The sequence below is a fragment of the Dermochelys coriacea genome, chromosome 10 (assembly GCF_009764565.3).
Source record: "Dermochelys coriacea isolate rDerCor1 chromosome 10, rDerCor1.pri.v4, whole genome shotgun sequence".
Classification (NCBI taxonomy): Eukaryota; Metazoa; Chordata; order Testudines; family Dermochelyidae; genus Dermochelys; species Dermochelys coriacea.
Genome location: NC_050077.1, coordinates 1,933,143 through 1,959,718, shown reverse-complemented (window position 1 = coordinate 1,959,718; position 26,576 = coordinate 1,933,143). Strand labels below are relative to the sequence as shown.

General features: G+C 46.5%; 2 protein-coding genes across 3 annotated transcripts in view; one reads left to right on the top strand and one right to left on the bottom strand.

Moving 5' to 3' along the window:
• Window positions 1-26,576, top strand: part of COG7 (component of oligomeric golgi complex 7) — a 33,528-nt gene that overhangs the window by 2,485 nt on the left and 4,467 nt on the right. Inside the window, 16 exon segments of the mRNA XM_038420382.2 lie at window positions 654-802; window positions 2,272-2,388; window positions 2,579-2,747; window positions 6,106-6,188; window positions 6,957-7,079; window positions 8,868-9,066; window positions 10,890-11,017; window positions 12,874-12,979; window positions 12,982-13,027; window positions 14,103-14,159; window positions 14,161-14,214; window positions 16,210-16,275; window positions 17,929-18,115; window positions 19,402-19,542; window positions 19,999-20,082; window positions 22,029-22,143. Of these exon segments, the coding sequence (XP_038276310.1) occupies window positions 654-802; window positions 2,272-2,388; window positions 2,579-2,747; window positions 6,106-6,188; window positions 6,957-7,079; window positions 8,868-9,066; window positions 10,890-11,017; window positions 12,874-12,979; window positions 12,982-13,027; window positions 14,103-14,159; window positions 14,161-14,214; window positions 16,210-16,275; window positions 17,929-18,115; window positions 19,402-19,542; window positions 19,999-20,082; window positions 22,029-22,143 (1,824 nt within the window).
• Window positions 23,590-26,576, bottom strand: part of LOC119862894 (amiloride-sensitive sodium channel subunit beta) — a 58,639-nt gene continuing 55,652 nt past the window's right edge. For both annotated transcript variants that reach the window (XM_038420386.2, XM_038420383.2), the window contains one exon: window positions 23,590-23,643. The gene's annotated coding sequence lies outside the window, so the exon portion shown is untranslated. The remainder of the gene's footprint in view (window positions 23,644-26,576) is intronic.

Sequence of the window (26,576 nt, the reverse complement as noted above, 5' to 3'; positions counted from 1 at the left end):
CTGCAGCATCTTCTGGTATTCCAGCCCAATTGTTCTTCTCTCTTCTGCTCTCCTACCAATCCCCCCACCAGTATTGCTTTACATGCTTTGTCCTTAGTATTATTTATATGTGGTGATAGGCACTTGCTAAACTCTTGGAGGATTGTCCCTAATATGCAGTATGCCCTGCTATTCTAGATCTGGAAGATCTTATTAAATATACAGTAGAACCTCAGAGATATGAACTGACCAGTCCACCACACACCTCATTTGGAACCAGAAGGATGCAATCAGGCAGCAGCAGAGACTCTGCCCCCCGCCACCCCCCCAAAAAAACCCCAACCAAAAGCCAGTACACTATTGTGTTAAATGTAAACTCATAAAAAACAAAAAAGGAAAGCAGCTTTTTTCTTCTTCATAGTAAAGTTTGAAAGCTGTATTAAGTCAATGTTCAGTTGTAAACTTTTGAAAGAACAACCATAACGCTTTGTTCCGAGTTCTGAACATTTCAGAGTTACGAACAGCCTCCATTCCCAAGGTGTCTGTAACTCTGAGGTTCTGCTGTAGCTTGAATGCAGCAATGAAGACTTGTTGGACACCAGGCTCCTTGCGAAGTTTCTACTTCTGTGCGAGGGTTGAGTCCCTTGTCATTCCATTGCTATTTGTTTCTGCAGAAACAAGCCACCAGGCGCTCCAGAACATGCCCAGAGTCCTGCGGGATGTGGAAGTCTTGAAACAGGAGGCAACTTTCCTGAAGGAACAAATGATCCTTGTTAAGGAGGACATTAAGAAATTTGAAGAGGACACAGCTCAGTCAATGCAGGTAACTTCTCTCATCACTAAATATTTGACTGTGATTTCCAGATTTGCTGTAGCTGCCAAAGTTACTGATGTTGAGTGAACTTGAAGACTGTGTCTGTTTTGGTTTGTGGTTTGTGCAATTCCAGGGGGGCTCTGTTAGCTCTCTGCAGCAGTTTGAGCTCTGGTAGATACTGACAGGTAAGGGAGCCTGATTTCCTGCACTGATATTGTGTCCTTTTAAAATTGCTACTGTGATCCTGTTACACTTCAGCAAGTTCTGAGGCTATGAGATCCTAGATGCAAGGAATCTCTATGCTTTTTTTCAAGCAGAACAGTCACTGAAAACTCCTACAGTCTGGTAGCTTCTCTGAACTACAGTCTGATTGTACTAGGGTTCAGCAATTTGATACCCTGTGGGCTGCTTCAGATTTTTGTACTTTTGTGAGGAAGTAAAAAGTTCTGGAGATACTGACTCTTTCTTATTGTGAATGAATGATAGTGCTTATTAAATTGAAGAACCAATAGAAGTGTCTAGAGCAGGATGTAGCATGAGCAGGCACAGTGCAAACTTCCCTACAGATTGTACCTTGGTTCTGGGCTACAGCACCCCTGATATTGGAGTCCAAAGCCTCTCTTAAGCAGAGAATGATGCTGTATGGTGGTTTTGTGTGTGGACAGATGGGGAGGTTGACATACCCAAAAGCATTTTCCTTGTTAACTCAGCCATGCATTGTGTGCTCAGAAGTGAAAAGCTAGTGCAGTACCCCCACCTCACCACCAAGGCATAGATGTTTGCAACCCAGACTAGAGCTAGCTCTGATCAGACCTGTCATGAGCTGATATCTCTCCTCATGTGAGTGATCCATCTTTCATGACAGGCAGCAAGATGCGAAAGCCTTGATTGTCTGAGCTTATTGGTGGTGGTGTTGTGCTAATACCATGCTATAGAGTTGTTTTGCATTTTCCAGACAAAATAGATGCTGATTATATTGAATCCTGAATCCAAACCAGTTTATAGGTATAGCTCAGGAGTGAGCTGCTCAAACAGAGGGGCTGATGGTTTACCCACAGTACTGCAGATCTTTGGTGAACTGTTTTGCAAGTTGTTCCTGCAGCTTTGGCTGTCATCAGAGCCCAGCCCCCTTCCCCTCGGATCATGTAGCCATATTATTGTTTAGAGTAGGGTGTTGACCCTGAATAAAAGCAACATTCCTCATTATGTAACCAAATTTCTACTGATGATGCTCATCAGCTGGTTCAACTTTAAAATTGATTTAAATTTCTTCAGCTCCTTGGAGAGATTATCCACTTCTGTGTAAACCCCTAAAATTGATTTTAGCCAACTTCCTCCTGAAATTATCACCCAATTTCTTAAATGCAAATATAACAGAAATAACCCTCTCCTCCCCACCCCACCTTACTCCCAACCAAGTGAAGCAACTTCACATTTGTCCCCAATTCTGATGGGCAGCAGTTTCGTCTCTGTTTCAGGTTCTGGTGGAACTTGATCGAGTGAAATCCAGAATGCAGCTGGCTGCTGAGTCCCTCCAGGAAGCCGACAAGTGGAGCACACTGAGTGCAGATATTGAGGAAACTTTTAAAACACAAGTAGGTACCTGCTTGAAAAAGACACAGGCATGAAAACTGACAATTATAAAGAAACCAAATTTAAATAAAAGTCCTTTCAGATCACTTTTCAAAAGGAAATATGCCTCTGCTTCCCAGATGTCATTGTGGAGCTTAGGACTTGGCATTTTTGATATTGTGTTAACAAATCCCCAACTTCCTTTGGTGGCAGGATGTGTCTGTGATCTCTGCCAAGTTAACAGGCATGCAGAACAGCCTGGCGATGCTTGTGGATACTCCGGACTACTCTGAGAAATGTGTGCACCTAGAGGCTCTGAAGAACCGGCTAGAGGCCATGGCCAGCCCCCAGATTGTGGCCACCTTCAATGCTCAGTCCGTAGGTCAGTACAGCTCTGTTTTCCTTGTCTTCATTGTAGATGTATTTATATGTAGGTGCTGCCTTCATCAGGAGAGTGAGGCATGGTGCTCTGAATAGCATGCTTTTAGCCTCCTAGCTGTTGTTGGAGCTGTCTTTCCAGTGGACTGGCAGGTGGGGCAAGGTGGGGAGCAGGAGCACCATTCTGCCAAGCCTTGTACACCTCCCACCATCTCTCCTATTTAATTTGTCCTTTCTTCATTTCTGTCTCTGTTCTTTTTTCTTTCTTGTCTTTTGCCTTCTGTTTCTGTTTGTGTTTTGGGGTTTGCTCACCAGAAAGCTAAATGCTCCCGGGGGTTGGGTGTGTATCCATTGGGTCTCTCTGGGCCTGGGTTACGTGCCCTTTCTTGGCAGAACCAAACAAAAAGAGATGAATGGGACAGCAGCCTGCAGCCCAGTACGTGTTGGTTGCTTCCATAGCCTGCAACCCTACTTTCCACCCCTGGATTTTGGGGTTTTTTGGTCTGACCTTGCTCTCTTTCCCCACCCTTACACTGTCAGTTTATTAGTAGCACCTAGAGGCCTCCATAAGGATCATGCTATTGTGCTGCACAAACACAGACTGAGACAGTCCATGCCCCAACGAGCTTATTTTCTAATTTAAGACAAGATGCAGTGAGTGAGACAAGCAGAGAGAGGAAGGAAAAGGTTAATATGAACGATTTATGTTTGTGTTCTCTTTCACACTCTTCCTCCTTACTCCTCTCTTTGCTTTTCTCTTCTCATTTCCCTTCACTCTCTTTCTGGTCTTTCAATCTATCACACTGACTCTGTTTCCTTAGGTTCTGCACCCATCTGTCTCAGTATGTGTGTCTATCTTGTTGCTGCTCTTGGGCTGTATGGCCCTTTTTCAGGCAGATGCAGGGGACACAGTGATGTTTGACAGGTTTCAGAGTAGCAGCTGTTAGTCTATATTCACAAAAAGAAAAGGAGTACTTGTGGCACCTTAGAGACTAACAAATTTATTAGAGCATAAGCTTTCGTGAGCTACAGCTCACTTCATCGGATGCATTTGGTGGAAGTGAGCTGTAGCTCACGAAAGCTTATGCTCTAATAAATTTGTTAGTCTCTAAGGTGCCACAGGTACTCCTTTTCTTACTGTAAGGAGAGTGATCACTTAAGATGAGCCATCAGCAGCAGCAGGGGGGGAAAGGAGGAAAACCTTTCATGGTGAGAAGCAAGGTAGGCTATTTCCAGCAGTTAACAAGAATATCTGAGGAACGGGGGGTGGGGTGGGGGGGAGAAATACCATGGGGAAATAGTTTTACTTTGTGTAATGACTCATCCATTCCCAGTCTCTATTCAAGCCTAAATTAATTGTATCCAGTTTGCAAATTAATTCCAATTCAGTGGTCTCTCGTTGGAGTCTGTTTTTGAAGCTTTTTTGTTGAAGGATTGCCACCCTCAGGTCTGTAATCGAGTGACCAGAGAGATTGAAGTGTTCTCCAACTGGTTTTTGAATGTTATAATTCTTGACGTCTGATTTGTGTCCATTCATTCTTTTACGTAGAGACTGTCCAGTTTGACCAATTTACATGGCAGAGGGGCATTGCTGGCACATGATGGCCTATATCACATTGGTGGATGTGCAGGTGAACGAGCCTCTGATAGTGTGGCTGATGTGATTAGGCCCTATGATGGTGTCCCCTGAATAGATATGTGGACAGAGTTGGCAACGGGCTTTGTTGCAAGGATAGGTTCCTGGGTTAGTGGTTCTGTTGTGTGGTGTGTGGTTGCTGGTGAGTATTTGCTTCAGATTGGGGGGCTGTCTGTAAGCAAGGACTGGTCTGTCTCCCAAGATCTGTGAAAGTGATGGGTCGTCCTTCAGGATAGGTTGTAGATCCTTGATGATGCATTGGAGAGGTTTTAGTTGGGGGCTGAAGGTGATGGGTAGTGGCGTTCTGTTATTTTCTTTGTTATTTTCACCTGTCCTGTAGTAGGTGACTTCTGAGTACTCTTCTGGCTCTGTCAATCTGTTTCTTCACTTCAGCAGGTGGGTACTGTAGTTGTAGGAATGCATGATAGAGATCTTGTAGGTGTTTGTCTCTGTCTGAGGGGTTGGAGCAAATGCGGTTATATCGTAGAGATTGGCTGTAGACAATGGATCGAGTGGTATGATCTGGATGAAAGCTAGAGGCATGTAGGTAGGAATAGCAGTCAGTAGGTTTCTGATATAGGGTGGTGTTTATGTGACCATCGCTTATTAGCACCAGAGTGTCCAGGAAGTGGATCTCTTGTGTGGACTGGTTTGAGAATGTTTTCTCCCACGTACAAGGAGAGAGCCTCATAGAAGCTGCATGATATTGTGTCCCATACTCTTTAGGTATGCCATGTAGCTGTGGTAGGAAACTGACAGCAGGTGGCGCTTCTGTACTGGACATGGGTCCATTGCTTCGCTTAGTTATTCAAGATGTTCTGGCTCACTTTGCGATAAATGCAGCCCTGAGTCTATTATCCTTTTAATATTTCCTCCAGAGCAGCTGGCAACAAACACACTTTTTCTTTCTGTTGATAATATTTCACATGCTCTTCTGAATTCTTGCTTAGATCTGACCCTGTAGATAGGAACACAGGACAACAAATGTGTCCCTGGGGTGGGGGTGGTGGGAGGCACCGTTCTCTCCGTTGTACTGCTCTAGAGCAACCCTAGTTACTTGCTGTGTGTCAGATTTACAGGAAGCCACTTGGGCCCTGCCAGCAAACCAGAAACAAGTTCCTAAATACGTCATTACTAACCTCTCTGAACCCAGGTGTGTTTTGTAGACAAAGCCTTCCCCACAGTAATACAAAGGGAGCATGGAGACTTTCAGATTTTGAGTAAGTAGTAGCTGGGTCATTTAGTCAAGGTGAAGAGACAGCTAGTTGTGGTCCTGGCACCTGGGGGTGAGGAAGGCAAAACTGAGGAGTGCAGTTTGGATCTACTGACACATGCTCTGGTCTGGAGGGCACTAGCTCTGTCTGAAAAAAGGATCCTGTCTTTAGGGGACTCAGTACTATTACAGGGGGTCTGGAGTTAGAAATGTTTTCCCAAGGGAAGTTAATAACTCTTCCATCATCACTTTACTCACTCTGGAATTTCTGTGGCCATGAATTCAGAGGCAGCTGCCCTCCCAAGTGAAGAGAGAGGAATACAGGGAGATCTTGTCACTTTCTTGACATATTGTGGTTCTACATCCCACACACTGTATCCAGGCTCTTCTCCAAACTGAAGAGGATGGATTTTCCTGCTTAGTCCAGAAGACTTATTTTGCTCAGGGCAGTACCTCTGTCACACAAGTTAGGAGGGTGACCTGTTAACTAATGTTCTGTGTTGTTGTATTTAGACCAGGCAAAAGTGTTTGTGAAAATCTTCACTGAAATTGATCGGATGCCCCAACTCCTGGCTTATTACTACAAATGTCACAAGGTATCTAGTCTCTGTCATGGTCACATTTTAATTTGGGGGAGTGAAATGTGGAGTAGTTCCTTGGTTTAGCCTGTAGGGGGGGCTGCCACTCTAGTCATCTCACTTGTCCAATTTAAACTGAGAATGGCTTGTTCTCTTCCACATTTCATCCACTTGAATCTTTTCCTGGCTGTGATTACTCCGCACATGGAGGTTTGGGGAATAACTCGCCAAAGGAGTCTTCCTGTGCCTTCCTACAGCAGCTAGTTGGCCAAATGAAAAATGTAATTGTGTATCCCAAAAGGTTTCCCTCTGTGCCCTGAGAAGGTGTTTGGTTGTTGCTTTTTCCTTCTTTTATGATCTCTGGTTGTTATTAAACTTTATTATAACTTGCTGCTGCTGAATTATGGAAACTCTCTTCAGATGGGATTGGAATTCTGGATGGTTCATTGACCTTAACCTGATCCTCCAAAGCCCTATTATCAGTGGGCCTTGTGAGGATTAGCTTCAGAGCTGGGGCCTGCCAAATATTTCAACTGTTATGGGGTGGTATTGGTTTCAGTCTCATTTATGAGCAAAATACCAAGGTTAATTAAATCTTTGTATAAGCCAAGAAGCCTTTAGCTTAACATTTTAAAGTCTGAGTCCTCTTGGGTGCTGAATGATTGCATGGCGGTACATTCAAATCTGAGGAGTGCTGCCTTTGAGTAGAAGCAGTTTCCCTAGGACATATCTCTGAATTAACAAGGCCCAGTTCTGTAGGATGAATGACTTTTATTACCCCTGCAGGTACAGCTGGTGACAGTCTGGCAGGATCTTTGCCAAAGCGACTTAAGTTTAAATCGGCAGCTGACTGAACTGTATGATACTCTGCTTGGAACATGGCACTCGCAACTCCAGTGGGTCATGCAGGTACTGTTGCTCTCAGTTGACAACATCAGTGCGATGCATGGGAACACAGACTGCAAATTCCCATAAGGCTCAGAATAATTGATCAGCTCATGGTCTCATTTTGTGCCTCTTCACTAACGTCTTGGAGCTTGCTTTGGGGATCTAGCTCATCTGCTGCCACAGAAAGATTAAATGTTTGACTCAAGACCAGTGACAGTATCGCTCCATTGCTGCTGTTAAAACTGCTCTCTCTCTCTTTCATCTGTATCATACGTGAAATCTAATTTGTCAGTGTTGCATTTTGTTCTGTTGCAAAACATTTGAAATACCTGAATTTCATTATCTGACCTAGAGGAGGCCCTGGAGGGATTGCTTGACTGATTGGTGGTGGTTTGTGTGTGAATTCTTGGGGAACGTCAGCTGGAACCCCTCAGGATTGTGCAGTACCAAGAAAAGCATTTGAATTTGTAAACGCAGAGCTTACCATACTTATACCTGATCCCAAAAGGAGTTAATCTCTCTTCACTTAGCTTAACAAATTGTGTTGGACATTGTTGAGCCTGTCAGAGTTTTCACCCGTGAAGGGTAAGGGAGATTGTTATCTTATGGGTATGAAGCTTGTAACAAGGGCTGAGGCCTTTTCTGCAAGGATACCCAGCCTTACCTTGGAAATAATGGCTTTGGGTTTTTTTCCTGCATAACAATTAGTTGTGAATCACAGTTCAGCTGCTGGCTTATTCACTAACGTGCTCTAGGAACTGGTTATTGTGAGGGGCCTTGCTATGTGGGCCAAAGCTCATGTCATCCAGGGCTTTTCTCCATAGTCCTCCTGCACTGCTTGTGATAGGAAAACCATTTTTTTTTCCTGTTCTACTTGCTGTTCATGGTCTTACTGCTGCGAGTTGGATACTGGGGGTATATGTTCTGGTACTGCAGTGGTGGGGGCTGTATAAATACCTAGAGAGAATAGCTGACCAGTCAGTCAAAAGTGGTGGTGATAAAAGCTACTGCAAACAAAGATGAGGGTGATGGATATGAATGTGAAGCTGGTATTATGCTGATCTAAGGATAGCATTGGCCAGCTGGTTACATTCTCGCTGGGGCTAGAATGTAGTACTTCCCAACTCTCTCCTCAGTCCATCCTGATCCCATCACCTAGCTGCTTATTCATGGGATTCTTTATCCTTTTCGTCATGTCTTTTAAAGGTACCTGTTTAAATTCTGTTTGAAGACACAGCAGGCTCTCTACCTTGTTGTTACTCTACTCCGTTGCCCATTATTTGCCTGTCCTCCTTTGGATCCAGCCTCTGCTCAACTTCATAGATTCTCTGCTGCCTTAGATAAAGCGCGCTCCTCTTCTGGGCTCTTTAAGTGACAATGATTAACTCTGCTTTCATATCCTGAGTCAGCCTTTCCTGCATGCTCAGTCAGCAAGGTTCCAGAAATCTTACCTGGCCCTGCTTTTAGTCTGGTAACGTTTGAGAGTTTTCAGATGCTGTGCTCCTGTTAGCGTTAGTTGGGATTGCACATGCCCAGAGAGGATCCAGTGATCTGGCAGTTCCCAGAGTACAATGTTTTTGATGTGCATACAGTTGCCTCTTAATGAACATAATTTAAATTTCATCTTTGGGGCAGTTTAGTCTCTTCTGCTTTATGCATTGTTTCTGGGGGCTTCTATATGGCTTCTGTTGACTAGGTCATTGTGCTGATTCCCTTGCTAAAGTGGTGGAGTGTGGGGCTCAATTTACACAGAAGCAGCAGGCTGCTTCTGCTAACATGCTCATGCTAACAGCTTTCTTGTTCATGCAGGTTTTTAAGAACCCCCATGAAATTGTGACTGTGCTGCTGATCCAAATACTAGGTGCCTTGGTGCCTTCAATCCCAGTCTGCCTCAGCACTGCAATGGAGAGAGCCAGCCAGGAAACCAAACTAAATAAGTTGCTGGAGCTGCATGACACCACAGCCCACTTTGCAAGAGGCTTGGAAGTAGCAATGCTGTCTAACTTAAGTAGGGACTGTTAGTTCAAATATTCACAGACTTTATGGTGTATTTTTGTGTAACCCTCTGTAAAACCTTTGGGTTCTGTGGTTTGTTTTGTTTTTCATGGAAGCTGCTACAACAATGTAAGGGATTTGGATTTCATCTGCAGTGTTTGCTGTTTACATAATGTTTATGTTTAACTTATCCCAAATATATTGACACAATCCTGGCTGTGTTTACTGAAGCAGAGCTATTTTGATGCCACCTTGGGTAAATAATACTTAGCACTTCCCTTTTACAACATTTGGGTGGGTGAATTACAACGTCCCTGTAAGGTGGATCAGTTTTATTCCTGTCTTATAAATGGGGGAATGGAGTCAGAAGATACTTGACTTGTCTGAGATCACATGGCAATAAAATCTCAGGAGTTCTTGGTTTAGATCGCGCCTCTCAACAAGTTCTCCTGATCATTTGCTTTCTCAAACATTGCAAGGGAAAGTTTGCCAAAATGGTTTTCACTGGAATTTTAAAAAATTGTGGAAACCGTTCTGTTGGTCTTAGGTTTTATGAAAACCATGTTTTAACCAAATTAAATTCCTCGGTCAGATTTCATTATTTAAGTGTGCTTTTGTTTAGTGCCTAAAGTGTGCTGTTCAGAACAAAGTAAAGACATTCTCCCTGCCCTAAAGCATTTGCAGTTTAATTTTAGACAGAAATCCATGATGCAAACCATTGGAGGTAGGGAGGAAGGAAGGTGAGTTAACAGTATTGAGACAATCTGATTATAGGCTCAGTACAGTTTTAATTTATGAACCTTTATAGGTTTATCTTAATTTGTCACAGTGTGCCTTCAAAGAGAGTGTTCAGGAAATCACACCTTAAGATTGATGGGTTATCTTTAAGGCTGCATTTCCTGCCTGGGTTTGCTTTGCATCATACCCCTCAGTTGTTTAAACCCAGTTTTAGTAGATTACATTTATGACTGTGCCATTCTAGGAAGTGGGCTATTGTCCTGTGCTTGTGTTCTGCTTTTCATTGGAAGTCATTGTGCACTCTTAGCAAACACTTGCCACACACTGGTCTGGCTTAATTGGGGTAGGTAATAATACCATAGACCCTGTATAGAAGGAACTTGGAGAGAGAGGCCCGAAGTTTGTAAATGAGAGAATAGGAAACCAGTTACTGAACTGTTGGGAATAAAAGTTGAATTCTTTATTTGCATATTACCCTGCAACAAGCTGGCATGCTCTAAAGCAACACGCAAAGCAGAAGCATCCCAGGAATGGGGGAGCTGGGTGACTAAGCAGATTGTCAATGGGGCATTATGTCAACTGGTTCACTTTTAGGCCAAGTTGGGGGGACTGTGGCTGTGTAGTAGCCTACATGAAATGAGTTGGCATCATTTATTTAGGTGTGGATGAAGACTGTAGTTTCCTTTTAGAATCTTTGATGGGACATAAATGAGACTATATTCTCTTAGGCAGGCACAGTTCAGACAGATTCCTTACTTTGTCTCTGATTGTGCAGGCTGGGAATGGGTGATAGATAGCTGGCTGGGAGACTTGTGGCCCCAGATTGTTCTTGAGCAGCCAGGAATATGTCTTAATGTCCTGCTGTGATTGTTGAAATAGAATACCTGGGTATTAAGGAGCCAATAGCATTGATATCCTATTTGTTTAAAAAGTCTGCAGCTCAGCTTTAAAGGTGCTAGGCAAAGTCCCAGGGTATATGTGCACATGGTAGTGGCTGTCAATAGGCACAACTCATTGAAAGAGCCTAACGTGCTGCTTTAAGGCCACCTTTTAGCAGAAAATTTATTTCTTTGTACGCTCACTTCTGATTCCTTATAGATGAGCATAACCTGGTAAAAGTGATGGAACTGGTGGAAGTAGTGTATGGTCCATATAAGCCCTACCAGCTGCGGTATGGAGACCTGGAAGAAGAAAACCTCCTTATCCAGATCAGTGCAGTGCCCTTGGTAATGTAATGTATTCTGCTCCATCTGTACAGTAGTAGTCAGCAGGTAATTGGAGGCTGATATTTGAGTTATATTTATATTTATTTAAAGCATCTTTGTTAGGGTGGTTGGACCCTAGATTTTGGCTAGCATTTTCCATTTGCAATTTCCTTGATTTCTTTCTTTTTAATTAAATATTGCTTTTTTCACTTACGTTTATAAAATTTAATTCCAGCAGCTTTGCCTGCTCCTGGGCAATCAGTAACTGGTGCTTCATGCATCTGATGTAGGGGAAACCTTTGGGATAAGCAGACGACCTCTTGGACGCTTAAGCAGACTATTAGAAGCAAGGAAGAAAACTCTGAGTTTGCCTTTGTCTTTTAATCTTTTGCAAATGTGTCCTTCAGTCAGAATGAGTGAAGTGGGGTATTGTGCTAGGCCCTGTACAGACTAGAAGACAGTCCCTGCCCCAAATTCTTATGCTGCAAGTGGCTATACCAAACCACTGCAGGGAGGATGGCGTAACAATGACAATGGTTACTAGACTAGCTATGTGCGTTCCTGCCGCCTCTGTTGTTTTCTTACTATAGACTGAGTGGGTGGGGAAGGGAATTGCCTGTAGAGAATCTGCTACCAGCAGTGTTTCTCAACCTGGGGGTTGCAAGTGCTGGGCCGGTGTTAGGAGGTGGCAGTTGGGCAGTTGCCTGGAGCCCTAGGCCACAGAGGCCCTGCAAAGCTAAGTACATGCTTCAGCCCAGGGTAGTAGGATCGGACTCCAGCTTAGTAGGGGGCTCACCATTTTTTTTTTTTTTTTTTAAAGTCCAAAGAGGGTCGCCAGCAAAAAAAAAAATGTTGCGGAACACTGCCCTGTAGGAAGGTTAGGTCAGTGTGTTTTGTCTAGAGGCAGTGATGAGGATAGGAGAGGGCAATCTGAATTTATGTGCTATCACTGTGTAGGACAGAGGTGGGCAAACTATGGCACGCAGGCCACATCCGGCCCACAGGACCATCCTGCTAGCCCTGAGCTCCCGGCCGGGAGGCTAGGCCCTGGCCCCTCCCCTGCAGTGACGCTAGCCCCTGGCCCATCCCTGCAGTGATGCCACTGCGCCGCCAGTGCTCTGGCCCGTCACTCCTGCTGGGCAGCACGAGCGGCATGGCTGGCTCTGGCAGGACTGCGAGCTCCTGCTGCTTGAGCAGCATGGTAAGGGGGGCAGGAGGTCCCGGGAGAGCAGTCGGGGACAGGAAGCAGGGGGTGGTTGGATGGGGAGGAGGTTCTGGAGGGGGCTGTTGGGGGATGGAGAGCAGGGGGTTGGATGGGGGTGGGGTTTTGGGGGACCTGTCGGGGCGGAGGTGTGGATAGGGGTCCGGGGGCACTTAGGGGATGGGGAGCGGGGGGGGTTGGATAGGGATGGGAAGTGGGGGGGGGTGGTTGAGGCGGGGGGCCCAGGAGGGGGCAGTCAGGGGACAAGAAGCGGGGGGGTTGGATGGGTTGGGGGTTCTGAGGAGGGCAGTCAGGGGGAGGGGGTGGATAGGGGGTGGGGACCAGGCTGTTTGGGGGGGCACAGCCTTCACTACCCGGCCCTCCATACAGTTTCACAACCCCGATGTGGCCCTTGGGCCAAAAAGTTTTCCCACCCCTGGTGTAGGAGGATGAAAACAAAGGAGACTGTTAGCCCTCCGGGCACTCCATGAGACAATTAGATGTTGATGGGAAGGTATGCCTCTTGGGTTAAACATCCTCCTTCCCCATCTGAGTGTTACAGCAACTACAGTGTTAGCTTCAGAAAGACCTGGCACAGTGTGGTTACTGCAGGGACACTTGCTGAAGGAGGGCTGGGATCAACCAGTGTATTTTTTTTGTTGTTGTTGTTCTCCAGGAGCATTGCGAAGTAATTGATTGCGTCCAGGAACTGAACCACTCAGTGAACAAACTCTTCAGTCTGGCTGCTGGAGCCATTGACAACTGCGTTAAACTCACCGATGGGCGGGGGTGTGTGGGCTGCTCAAGGCACTGAAAGCTCTTTTCAAAAAGTAAATCATTTTCTGTCTTTCTAATACACTTATCCTAGGTGAGTGAGCGAGTGTCCAATAGGTGGCTCTGAATGCAATGCCGGGGGAGACCCTGAGGACATTGTGGTTTGTGATATTGTCATGTTTCTATAGACCAGCTAGTGTTTAGCATAATCCCTTCCCTTGTGATCTGCCACTCAGCTCAGCCAATAAAGATCCCTCAACTTGTGGCTTTTCATGGAAAAGTGGAAGTTAAGCATGATTGGAGGGAAAGCTCCTCATAGCCACAGTATGCCTGAATTTTCATTGATAAAGTGCCTAAAAGCCTTCTGGGAAAGAACCACTTCTGAGAGGGCCTAATAGAGAGGCATGGTAGGCTGGTGAACATAACCCTCAGTGGGAAACATGTACGGTGCACAAGTGACCTCCCACTTACGGTATTTGCTGCCATAGCTTCCCTGTAGAATAATGAGGGGCACTAATTCGACGGCAATGTATATGTTCCCCTATTAAATCTATTATATACTCCCATTTAAGATAGCTTCCAGTACTGATTTCCTCTACTTATCCTTTTTTCCCTGGGCCAAGGCAGCTGCTACCCTGCATAAACGAAGTCTTGGCATCAGTGCATTATTGGCTCTGTGGGGAGAGCCCTATTCCGTGAGTAGGGTGAAAGCAGAGCACTGTTTCTTTGGTGAGGGAACAAGAGGTGTGAGAGCAGCAGTAGCCTCTTGACTTGGCTCATCGTTCTAGAAGAGAGCGGTAATGCTAGTGACAACAGAGTGCTCTGCTCCTACCTGCTTGATAACGGTGGATTCCAGTCACTCAGTGCAAAGCAATACTACTCCTTCAGGCTATTGTGACTGGTGCTCTAGGCACCACCCAAGCCCCCTCGTCCTCCAGGGTGGGTCTGGACCAGCCACTGCTGACCACCTCTAGCCTGCAAATGTCAGGGCTTGGGCTGGAGCAAGGAATACTTCCTTTGTGCTCCTCTTCTTGTTCAAGTGCCTCTGACTCTTTGCCTGAGATGAAGCGAACTGCTCTGTAGTCTGAGGTCTTATTCCGTTGCCTGACTTCGCTCCGTCTCTTTACACAGGTATGCGTCTGACTTCACTACTACTTTGCAGTCCATAAGAAAGAAGTGCAAACTGGATGCCCCTCGGATTCCCCTTCCAGGAAGACTGGACTGCATTCCAGTACTCTATCCGGTAATGTGACAGCGTGAGCCAGGCTTCCGGTACAGCAAACACTGGAAACAGGGCTCTTGAGAAATGGCACATGGTATTTGGTCCTGAGGTTAAGCTGGTTTTTAGGTGAAAACGGAAGTGGGAAAAGGTCTTTATTATTTTCTTCAGCCTGGGTATTTTAGCTTCTTTTTTCTCTATTGCTTGAGACTCCCTTTTGGAAGTATGAAGAATCCCCACTCCCATTTGCCATTTTTAGAACTTGTTCTTTTTGTACCTTTGGCTAATTCTGAGTCTCTTTGCTCATCCATACTCTGTCAGTTTTGAGTAGAGCTGAAATTAACTAGTGGATTTCTTTGTGGCAACAATTTAATAAAAGTTCTCTAACATCTTTTCATGCAAACAAGCCTGCGTCTAGTGTTGTCACTACTGTAGGAAACTGTTTCTAATTTGACTGCTGTTTCAGAGCCAGGCTGCTTGGGAAGAAGTGGAAGGCAGGACATTCTATGGTGATAGTGGCTGCAAAACTAGAGGAGTTTTTGTTTGTAATTTTTAAAAACATCTGCTTAGTGAGATGGAGAAGTGATAATTTCTGAAAACCCTAACAAACCCCAAGGCAGTTGGAACCCTGGAGCCTATATCTCTCAGGCCATAACCATCTGAATGCTCAAGAAAGGGACACTCCATAATCTAGGCCTCCAGTATGATCTACTTTAAAGTTGGTTTGATATCAGACAAATGTGGTTCTGATGGGGCCCTGCTAGTTCAGATTCACATAGGGCAGAGGGGGGCAAACTCCGGCCTGCAGTCCACATCCGGCCCGCGGTCCACATCAGGCCCGCGGGATCCTCCTGTCCGGCTCCTGAGCTCCTGGCCCAGGAGGCTCGCCCCAAACCCCTCCCCTGCTGTCCCCCCTCTCCTGCAGCCTCAGCACGGTGCGCTACCGGCGCACTGCTTGGGGAGAGGGGGGGCTGCGAGCTCCTGGGGCAGCGCAGCGGCCGAGCCCAGCTGACCTGGTGCCCTGTGCTACACTGTCCGGCTGACCTGGTGCTCTGTGCTGCACAGCCCAGCTGTAGTGCTGCCAGCCACCAGTGCTCCAGGCAGCGTGGTAAGGGAGCAGGGGCAGTTGAATAGAGGGCAGGAGAGTTCAGTGGGGGGTGGTCAGGGGTTGGGGGTGTGGATAGGGGTTGGGGTGGTCAGAGGGCAGGGATCAGGGGGTTGAATGGGGGCAGGGGTCCCGGGAGGGCAGTCAGGAAGGAGAGGGGGGGTTGGATGGGGTGGCGGGGGCCTGTCAAGGGACTGGGAGAAAGGATGGTTGGATGGGGCAGGGATCCCGGGGGGGGGAGTCGGATGGGGCAGCAGTGGGCAGTCAGGGCTGGGGGTCCGGGGGTGGATAGGGAACAGGGGGGGCTGGATGGGATAGGAGTCCCGGGGGGGTCATCAGCGGCAAGAAGAGTTGGTTGGGGGTTGGGCCACATCTGGCTGTTTGGGGAGGCACAGCCTCCCCTAACTGGCCCTCCATACAATTTTGGAAACCTGATGTGTCCCTCAGGTCAAAAAGTTTGCCCTCCCCTGACATATGTCTACATGGCATCTAAATTAGTGGAAGTGTTAGTGGAGATTGAGCGTTAGGTAGCTGTTGGTATTTTAAGCAGTATGTTGACTGATTCTGCTCAGAGCAGGATACATCACTTAAAATAGCAGCAGCCCCTAGGGTTCCCACCACTGGGGCTGAGCTGGTGTTAGCCATGGTGGGAAGTATTTCAGAGATGAGAGTAGTGCAGACCTGGCTACAGTGCGACATCAACAGGAGAGAGTGAAGATATGAGCATCACGTTAACTGCTAAGCTGAAAAAGTGATTCCTACTATGGGGAGAGCTCCCTCTAATCATTCAGTGATGAACTTTATTCCTAGAGACTTGCATACTAAAGCTAGATGGCGTAAGGGAGAGTCTGGGAACCTTTGTGTTGCCTCCCCCAGATTCACAGTGTGGTGTGTTTTGTTCTGTTCCCTCCCAGGATAATAGCTACCTGTGGTGAACTCCTTCGGCAGTGCGGGGACTTTGAGCAGCAGCTAGCAAACAGGTAGGAAATGCTGGATTTAGCGTGCAATCCATATACATGTCTATCCAGTTAAAAGGAACCAAACCCCAAGGTGCTCCATCTGTGTGGAGGCTGCAGAAGGAACGCAAGAGCCAATGAACTTTGCTAATGGCAGTGGAAAAGTAGTGACTTTTTGTGTACGCCGCCTGTCCCCCTAGGTCTCCCCAGTCAAGACCCAAATGTGTAACAATGGCCTATAAAATTGGGGGGGGAATAAGGGAGGCAATAGCTTGAAACATTATGGGGTTATAAAATGAAGCTGGGCTTTCTAATGAGGGATGGTTAGAGATAGAGAGAAGAGCATGCACTGGCAGAGTGAAACAGTTTAGATGTTTTGCTGTGTGGAATTGAGGTACTCACATCTGTTCCTGGGAAGGCAGGAAATGCAGCCAGTAAAGTTTCCACTTGCCGCTGCTGTTGGGAAGCTCTGATGAGCAGCTTATTGACAAAGCCCACATGCAGCCACTCTTATCAGGAGCCATCTTAGTGACTTCCAGGAGATTCAGGAGCTAGGTAAATAATCAGGCCAGACAAAAGGAGCATGCCCTGTGGTGCTGAGGATTCTGCTTATCCCTTGAGGATTCTGTAAATCACTAGGTAATGGGAACTTCATTTGCAGTGTACAAAGAATGGCTTTTGGGGGTGACTGGGAGAGCAGGTAAGGGGACATTTTACAAAGGATTTCCCAACTGTTTACCCCTTAAACCTAGGACTGGGTTTGTGGTTGGGTTGTCTCCCATCCTGATTTTGGGGGTGAGATTCTGGCATGTTGCAAGCTTATTATTAGAGTCCCTACAGATATCTGAAGCTGCAGTGTATCCTCACATTGCCACGGTGGGAGCAAGTTTCTGCTGCCGATAGATCTGTGGAATGGCCACCTTATGTCTTAGCCCTGGTCTACACTGGGGATGCGGGGGGGGGGGGGGGGAGTGGGGATTGATCTAAGTTACGCAACTTCAGCTACATGAATAACGTAGCTGAAGTCGACGTACTTAGATGGACTTACCGTGACGTCTCCACTGCGGTGAGTCGACTCTGCCTGCACCACTTGCGGCGCTGGAGGACAGGAGTTGACAGGACAGCGATCGGGGGTCGATTTTATCGTGTCTAGACTAGACGTGATAAATCGATCCCCGCTGGATCGATCGCTGCCTGCCGATCTGGTGAGTAGTGAAGACATATCCTTAGAGACGTTCCTTTGGCCCTGGAGGGCTCCCTCTGGGACTTGTGCTCCAAGATTGGATGCTGGGGAGAGGTGGAGGTCATCACAGAGCAGCACATGGCACCATTTCTGCCAACTGTGGTAGGGAGGGTGTGAAACATGATAGGGCAGAGTGGACTAACCTCAGGGCCCGGTAGAGGCTGCTTAACTTGTTTGTCAAAGTTTAAAAAAACACGTGGAGGGCAGGGGCACATTAGCTCTGTTTTCTGCTTTATTTCTCAAGCTGGAGCCTTTACTGCGTCAGTAAAGCTGGTGATGCTGAGATGGGGCCTCCCAGAAGGACCATGGGGAAAACTCCATGCAGGGCTGGGGCAGGGGCTGTGGGGGAGACTCGGGAATTCTCTTGGAGCAACCCAGTGCCAACTTCAATGGAGTTTGCTTGTAACTTTGTTAGTCGTGTTGGTTGATTTCAGGGTTTTATCCACTGCTGGGAAATACCTGTTGGACTCCTACAGCCCTGGTAGTCTGTCTGGCTTTCAGGATGCCAGCTCTGCGGAGAAGAAGAGCTTAGTCAAGAACCCCTGGCAGGAATACAATTCCCTCCTGAAGGAGACTCCGTCTGAGTATGCCAGCCTCATGGAAACACTCCATATCCTAAAGGTAGGGCTGCTGTGCTGCTCAGGACACATCTGGCAGTTGGGGCCACTTCCTGGTCACATGCCTCCATAACAGCAGCCTGTTGATTGGGAGGGGCGTTCCAAAGCCTCCAGACACCCCCAGTCCCAAAAGAATGAAATGCCCAGAGCTGTGAGGCTCTGGGCTCACTCCCTCTCTCTGAAGCACAGAGCTCCGGTTATGTGCAGTTCAGATGAGATATTCTAAGGCAAGAGGCAATGGATAGTTTGTATTTGAGGGCCACCTTGAGTTCCAAAGCTGGTCATTGTCTTTCCAAGACTTTCTCAGCAAGTTACACTCTGCTGGTGTACCCATCCTGAACTGTGTGTAATTCTGCATGTGCATTCATGTGTGCATCTGTGAACAGGGTAAAGATACTCCAGTTATCTTCAGTACTGATCTAATTTATGTATGTTTGTCTTCCTTAGATAGTTTGTAATAATAAAGCTAAGTTATTTGTTCTGTCTTCCTTATTTTCTCAGAGTGTCCTGAATTTTTTGGTACTTAAATTACATACAACTCATGCATCGATACCCTCAACATTACACATTTGACTTGTGTAGAAATAACATAGTCACATTTCTGTATTCAGCCTTCTCTGTACCAACTTTTTGTGCAAAGCTATTCCTTGATTCCACACAGCAAGCCAGTTGCTTGTGCCCTCTGTCCATGGTCATCTACAGGTCATGTTTGTATTCCTCCTCCTCCTTTCTGTAACTTCATAATAGCTTTAGTAAGCAAATGGATTATATTATCTAAGGGTTTTTTTGGTGATTGCTTGGCAGAGTGCAACAAAATCTCTGTGCTGTTGCCAGCCCCTCCTGCAAATGGCCAAATGAGTTATACGGAACCAGGGAAAATCTTTTGGTTGGATTGTGACTATTAAGCCTTGGTTTGTACTGGATGGGGTTCAGAGAAGGCGTGCTGCTGTGTGGGGAGTGCATACTGCAGTGGCAGCTCTTCCACTTCCACCCTTTCAGCAGGTACAGGTGTGCTCCCCTCTGTGCCTGACCAAGTCTGCTGGCTGGTGTGGAGGGTATGTGGTGGTGGAGGGTGCCATCCTTTCCTGCCCCCTTTCAGGGACCTTGCTCCCTAGGGGCCTTGAGTAGGAAGGAGAGGTAGTGCTCTCCATTGGTAATGTGTCTGGCCCTTGCAGGACAAGGATCCTTTGTACTGAGCCCAATTAAAACCTTTGCTTTCTGATATTTTAACCTAGGCCTCCTATAATCAGCTTAGTGGCATCTGTATGTAACGGTTCCTTTCTGTGTTAGGAGAAAGGGACGAGTAACCACAACCTGTTGTCCACATCTCGATCTGCCCTTACCCATCTCAACCAGCTAGCTCACCAGCTGGCGTTTGACTCCGTTTTTCTTCGCATCAAACAGCAGCTCTTACTGATTTCCAGGATGGAGGTAAGTTCCCTGGATGATTCCACTGATCCAGTATAGCTAATGGGAAAACCTAGCATGGATCTCTCCCCACACTTATGGGAGCCTGGGACTAGTAAACTCTCATTGCCTCTCTATTAGATGCCCTCATACCTACCGGGATTTCTGTTTTCTCAGGTGTAAACTCCCTTCTTGGAACTGTGCTCTTGCTTCAATGGAGAGCCCCAACAGGTCCACCACCACTGCATCATCTGCTGGGATTTGTGGCTTCAGCATTCTGACATTTTTGTGAAAATAATTAATTTCAACCTATGTACAAGGTTTTAGAGTAGGGTTTTTTCCACAGTCCCTTGGTTTCTTTAGGAGACCACTGGCAATCCCGATCCTTGTTACCATATGACCCCACTCCCTTTCTTGTGGGCTGCTACTCATGCTGGCTGAAGAGAGCGTTGACTGGTTCTTTGCTTTACTCCTTCCTAGGGCTGGAGCTCAGGTGGCATTGGTGAGACACTAGCAGATGACCTGCCAAACTTCAGTCTGACTCCTCTTGAGTACATCAGCAACGTAAGAGCACATGGGGATAGTTTCTAGAAATGGCCGAATCTCAGGGGACTCAGTAGTTTGGCTGTCGGAGTATTTTTGTTCATTGTATGAGGGCAGGAGTTGCTGTTTTGTTGGTCCAGATCCCTACCCCTAGGATTTCTGAACACCACTCTGAGGATTTTAGGCAATTGTTGGAGAGGGACCTTTTGTAAAGGGTGCCAGGAAAGCACCAAGGTTTCTGGAGAGCCCAGGAAAGGTGGTGGAAAATGACTTCTCTCTTGAGTTGTGTTAACACTTATACTGGAGTGGGTTACTCTGCTGGAGTCCTTGGCACCCCCTGCTTACTAGTTGTAACTATGGAAAAGTGGCGTCTTTCAGTATCTCTTCAGTCATGCAGCTCTTGGAGAGGCTAACTCAGCAGAGTAATGACACTGAGCACATAGGGCTGGAGTCCCTGCCGTATGCTGGGATGACTTAGTCATTATTGACTTGAAAAGAGCTTGAGGCTCTCCAGTCTCCCTTTCTGCTGCAGAGATAATCTTCTGGTGCTGGGATGCCAAGAGTGAATGGGGGCCATGAGTCTCACTGGTTGGTCTTGCTGGCTATATCTGTTTAATCCTTATTTACCAGCAGAGGCTTGAGGACTGCTCCTGAACTTCTTCCAACTGCTGCTTCTCATTATCATCTCTCTCTCTAAATGGGCTGGGGGCAGTAATTCTGAAGCCTGTGCCAGTGAGCAAAGATCAGTCCGATACTCAAGAGAATTGTACTGACCTGCTGGTTGTTCGCTCCATCCCAAGTGTAATTTGACAAACAGGAGGATGTCTGCTCTTCACTGTGATGTGCCCTGGGCAGCACTGCTCTCATTCTGCTGGTCTCACTCTCAGACATGCACAAGAAAGAGACCCTGAGGGTATGCCCCAGCTGAGCAGCTGAAGGGAGGGCCTGAGGCCATAGGATGTGGTCAGTTCATTTCTGGTGTTGGCATTCTGAAACTTGCCTCTTCCCATCGCATGTAGATGCCAAGAGTTGGTAGCCTGCTGAGCTTTGGGGTGATTTCCCCACTTCTAACTTCAGCCACCTGTGAGGCTTCTGTTACAACACAAGGTTCATGGGCAGTGTAGCAGGAAGAAAAGGGAGAGGACATCCAGCCACCAAATTCTTGTAACCAAGCTGCTGATGCAGACTGCCTGAGAGAGGTCCTGGTGGGATTGGTGAGAGTGATGGATATGTTTTGGCAGCAGTTGAGTGCAATTTTAAACCAAGCACATCATGGCATCAATTTAGGGTCTCATTCTGTAAGGAATCAAAGGGAATTTGAGCCTTTCTGGGCCCAGGAGGGGCTTCTGGGACTTGTTCGGATGTAGAAAGTCTGCTTTTTTTCCCAAGCCACTCTTTAACCTGTGATTAAGATGGGAGCGTGATTGATGGATTGAGACCAAGTGAGACTCTCCTTGGGTGGCCCCAAAACCAAGCTGCTGCATGGCCAAAAAGCTACAAGTGCCATTTAAACTCAAATCTACAAAACTGGACTTTACATGTAGAAGAGAGAGCGCAATGTGAGCTCAGTAAAAGAGATGTTAATGAGACTTGGTCTGCTCTCCAGAGCACCAGTGGGTGAAGGCAGAGTGCTCTGAGCTGTGCCCCTGCCCAGAGTACAATGCAATTATAGCTGGGAATCTGTGTATCGGTCTTTCTTGCCATGGTTGCTCCTGTAACTGGGCCTTGACCTCTTGGAAAATAAACTTTGTTTGTACAAAGGGAATTAATGGTCAGCGAGAGATGGACGTCACTTCCTGGCGTAGTGTGTGTTGGTGAGCTGCTGTCACGCTCAGTGTTCAGACCTTGTAAGTGGGGAGTCCTCTCTCATTAGCGTCTCATTTGGTGAAGTGCCCACTTAATTCAAAACGTTAATAATTCAGTGTCATGCTTACGGTTCTTCTATTTATTTATTTTTTTAATCCTAGATTGGACAATATATTATGTCCCTCCCACTTCATCTCGAGCCATTTGTTACTCAGGAAGATTCTGCTCTGGAACTGGCCTTACATGCTGGAAAACTGCCGTATCCACCAGAGCAAGGTAGGACAAGACGGATTCACTGAGGTGTTTGGAGGAAAGCATGTATTTTTAGCACTGCAGAGATGTGAGTTGCGGGAATGAGGCTATGTGAAGTTGATTTCCCTGCTGATGTGGTACCTTACTGTATAACCATATAGTGCCTTTTGGTTGTCCCTCCCTAATACTCACGATGAAATTCCACTAGTTAAAGAGGAAAACTTCAGCACCTTCACTGAAACTGGAAGCTTTAGGTCAAGCTGTGTTGATGTCTGTATTGAGGGAAGTTGTTCTGAAGAGGGGATGAGCCCCCATGGGGTCTGTGTGAGAGTGAAGAGATGAGTTGGTTAACGTGCCAACACCAATGCATTATTTGGTTCTCTAGGATCTGTCTCACGATCAGTGTGAGTTCCTGGGAAATGCTGTGTGGTTACCTCTGGGTGTCGAGTTGAATCACAATTGTAGCTGCACTTGATGTGTTTACTTATTTCTAGCTCTAAATTTTTGTTATTTGTGACAAAGCCCTGGAAACCCCTCTGAGCTGTGCTGTCAATGTTGAAATGTTCATCATGAGCACCGCTCTTTGGCTGGCACCAAACCACTGATGTTTGAGAGAAACACTGTCCACAGAGAAGCTGTTTGGATCATTTGTCTAGCTAATTAAAGATAACATGATCTGAGCACTATAACAAGCCATACCTAGGTAGCACAAAGCAACACAAAAGTGGAAAGAGTGCTGGGGGAAGCAGGAGATCTGTGTTCCATTCCTAGCTCAAAGAAAAGGAGTACTTGTGGCACCTTAGAGACTAACAAATTTATTTGAGCATAAGCTTTCGTGAGCTACAGCTCACTTCATCGGATCCATTTGGTGAAAACTACAGTGGGGAGATTGATATACGCACACAGAGAACATGAAACAATGGGTTTTATCATACAAACTGTAAGGAGACAGGTTTCAGAGAAGCAGCCGTGTTAGTAATGCATCCGATGAAGTGAGCTGTAGCTCACGAAAGCTTATGCTCCAATAAATTTGTTAGTCTCTAAGGTGCCACAAGTACTCCACTCTCCTTACAGTAAAAAGAAAAGATCACTTAAGATAAGCCATCACCAGCAGCAGGGGGAGGAAGGAGGAAAACCTTTCATGGTGACAAGCAGATAGGCTATTTCCAGCAGTTAACAAGAATATCTGAGGAACAGTGGGGGGTGGGGTGGGGTGGGGGGGAGAAATACCATGGGGAAATAGTTTTACTTTGTGTAATGACTCATCCGTTCCCAGTCTCTATTCAAGCTTAAGTTAATTGTATCCAGTTTGCAAATTAATTCCAATTCAGCAGTCTCTCGTTGGAGTCTGTTTTTGAAGTTTTTTTTGTTGAAGGATAGCCACCCTCAGGTCTGTAATCAAGTGACCAGAGAGATTGAAGTGTTCTCCGACTGGTTTTTGAATGTTAATTCTTGACGTCTGATTTGTGTCCATTCATTCTTTTACGTAGAGACTGTCCAGTTTGACCAATGTACATGGCAGAGGGGCATTGCTGGCACATGATGGCCTATATCACATTGGTGGATGCGCAGGTGAACGAGCCTCTGATAGTGTGGCTGATGTGATTAGGCCCTATGATGGTGTCCCCTGAATAGATATGTGGACAGAGTTGGCAACGGGCTTTGTTGCAAGGATAGGTTCCTGGGTTAGTGGTTCTGTTGTGTGGTGTGTGGTTGCTGGTGAGTATTTGCTTCAGATTGGGGGGCTGTCTGTAAGCAAGGACTGGCCTGTCTCCCAAGATCTGTGAGAGTGATGGATCGTCCTTCAGGATAGGTTGTAGATCCTTGATGATGCGTTGGAGAGGTTTTAGTTGGGGGCTGAAGGTGACAGCTAGTGGCGTTCTGTTATTTTCTTTGTTGGGCCTGTCCTGTAGTAGGTGACTTCTGGGTACTCTTCTGGCTCTGTCAATCTGTTTCTTCGCTTCAGCAGGTGGGTATTGTAGTTGTAAGAATGCATGATAGAGATCTTGTAGGTGTTTGTCTCTGTCTGAGGGGTTGGAGCAAATGTGGTTGTATCTTAGAGCTTGGCTGTAGACAATGGATCATGTGGTGTGATCTGGGTGAAAGCTGGAGGCATGTAGGTAGGAATAGCGGTCAGTAGGTTTCCGATATAGGGTGGTGTCTATGTGACCATCGCTTATTAGCACCATAGTGTCCAGGAAGTGGATCTCTTGTGTGGACTGGTCCAGGCTGAGGTTGATGGTGGGATGGAAATTGTTGAAATCATGGTGGAATTCCTGAAGGACTTCTTTTCCATGGGTCCAGATGATGAAGAGGTCATCAATGTAGCGCAAGTAGAGTAGGGGCATTAGGAGACGAGAGCTGAGGAAGCGTTGTTCTAAGTCAGCCATAAAAATGTTGGCATCCTGTGGGGCCATGCAGGTACCCATTGCAGTGCCGCTGATTTGAAGGTATACATTGTCCCCAAATGTGAAATAGTTATGGTTGAGGACAGTCACAAAGTTCAGCCACCAGGTTAGCCGTGACATTATCGGGGATACTGCTGAAGTGAAGAAACAGATTGACAGAGCCAGAAGAGTACCCAGAAGCCACCTACTACAGGACAGGCCCAACAAAGAAAATGACAGAACGCCACTAGCCAACACCTTCAGCCCCCAACTAAAACCTCTCCAACGCATCATCAAGGATCTACAACCTATCCTGAAGGACGATCCATCACTCTCACAGATCTTGGGAGACAGGCCAGTCCTTGCTTACAGACCGCCCCCCAATCTGAAGCAAATACTCATCAGCAACCACACACCACACAACAGAACCACTAACCCAGGAACCTATCCTTGCAACAAAGCCCGTTGCCAACTGTTTCCACATATCTATTCAGGGGACACCATCATAGGGCCTAATCACACCAGCCACACTATCAGAGGCTCGTTCACCTGTGCATCTACCAATGTGATATAGGCCATCATGTGCCAGCAATGCCCCTCTGCCATGTACATTGGTCAAACTGGACAGTCTCTACGTAAAAGAATAAATGGACACAAATCAGACATCAAGAATTATAACATTCAAAAACCAGTTGGAGAACACTTCAATCTCTCTGGTCACTCGATTACAGACCTGAGGGTGGCTATACTTCAACAAAAAAAACTTCAAAAACAGACTCCAACGAGCGACTGCTGAATTGGAATTAATTTGCAAACTGGATACAATTAACTTAAGCTTGAATAGAGACTGGGAATGGATGAGTCATTACACAAAGTAAAACTATTTCCCCATGTTATTTCTCCCCCCCACCCCACCCCACCCCCCACTGTTCCTCAGATATTCTTGTTAACTGCTGGAAACAGCCTACCTTGCTTGTCACCATGAAAGGTTTTCCTCCTTCCCCGCCCTGCTGCTGGTGATGGCTTATCTTAAGTGATCACTCTCCTTACAGTGTGTATGATAAACCCATTGTTTCATGTTCTCTGTGTGTGTATATCAATCTCCCCTCTGTATTTTCCACCAAATGGATCCGATGAAGTGAGCTGTAGCTCACGAAAGCTTATGCTCAAATAAATTTGTTAGTCTCTAAGGTGCCACAAGTACTCCTTTTCTTTTTGCGAATACAGACTAACACGGCTGCTACTCTGATTCCTAGCTCAGCCACTAACTCATTGTACACCCTGGGCAAATCGCTTCACGTCCGTCTGTTTCAGTCACTGCATCTGTAAAATGGGGAAAACACTACTTCTCAGCTTTGTGAAGTGCTCTGAGCTGCCTGGGTGAACAGCACTACACAAGTGCCAAGAATGAGGATTAATTAAAGGTATTAAATGAGGGAGGGTCATACTTAAACAAATTCACCACTTTGGTTGAGTCTCTTCTGAATAATATCAATGCATAGCCTGGCAGAGACCATCCCTGTTTCTTGCCCTCTGGCCCATAACCCTGCTATGGGGCTGACTGTTAAATAAGCTTGTGGCATCCTGTCAAATCCAGGTTCCCCTTCTCCCTGCTGTCGTCCCTTCTCGTGTTACTGAGACTCCCTGTGCTCCGCTGGCTTTTGTGCATCCACACAGCCATAAGCTGTTGGTATGTGACTGGCTGAAGCAGACGGGCACTGCCCTGAGTGTGATGAAGGTGAGTGGTGGTTTCAAGAAAACCACTTCAGTCACTACAGTATCAGTTTAATCCTCTTCAAACTCTTGTAGCTGGCATGAGTGAGGCTCCTGTGAGCTCTACATTTTGGCCCGCCTTTGTGTTTCTCAAAGACCTCTCAAATGAGGCTTTTGGCTTCAATGCTCCCCACTGACCTGTCCCTCAATTCTGTTACCTCTGTGCTTGTATCCTGACATGGCATGGAAAGCTGTCCTGAATAGCTGCTCATCTGACATGGATGCCTGTGCAGATATGTTCATTCCCACCTGTGATACACGGGGTGGTGGGGAGGGAATATTGTGGGGTGAGCTGGG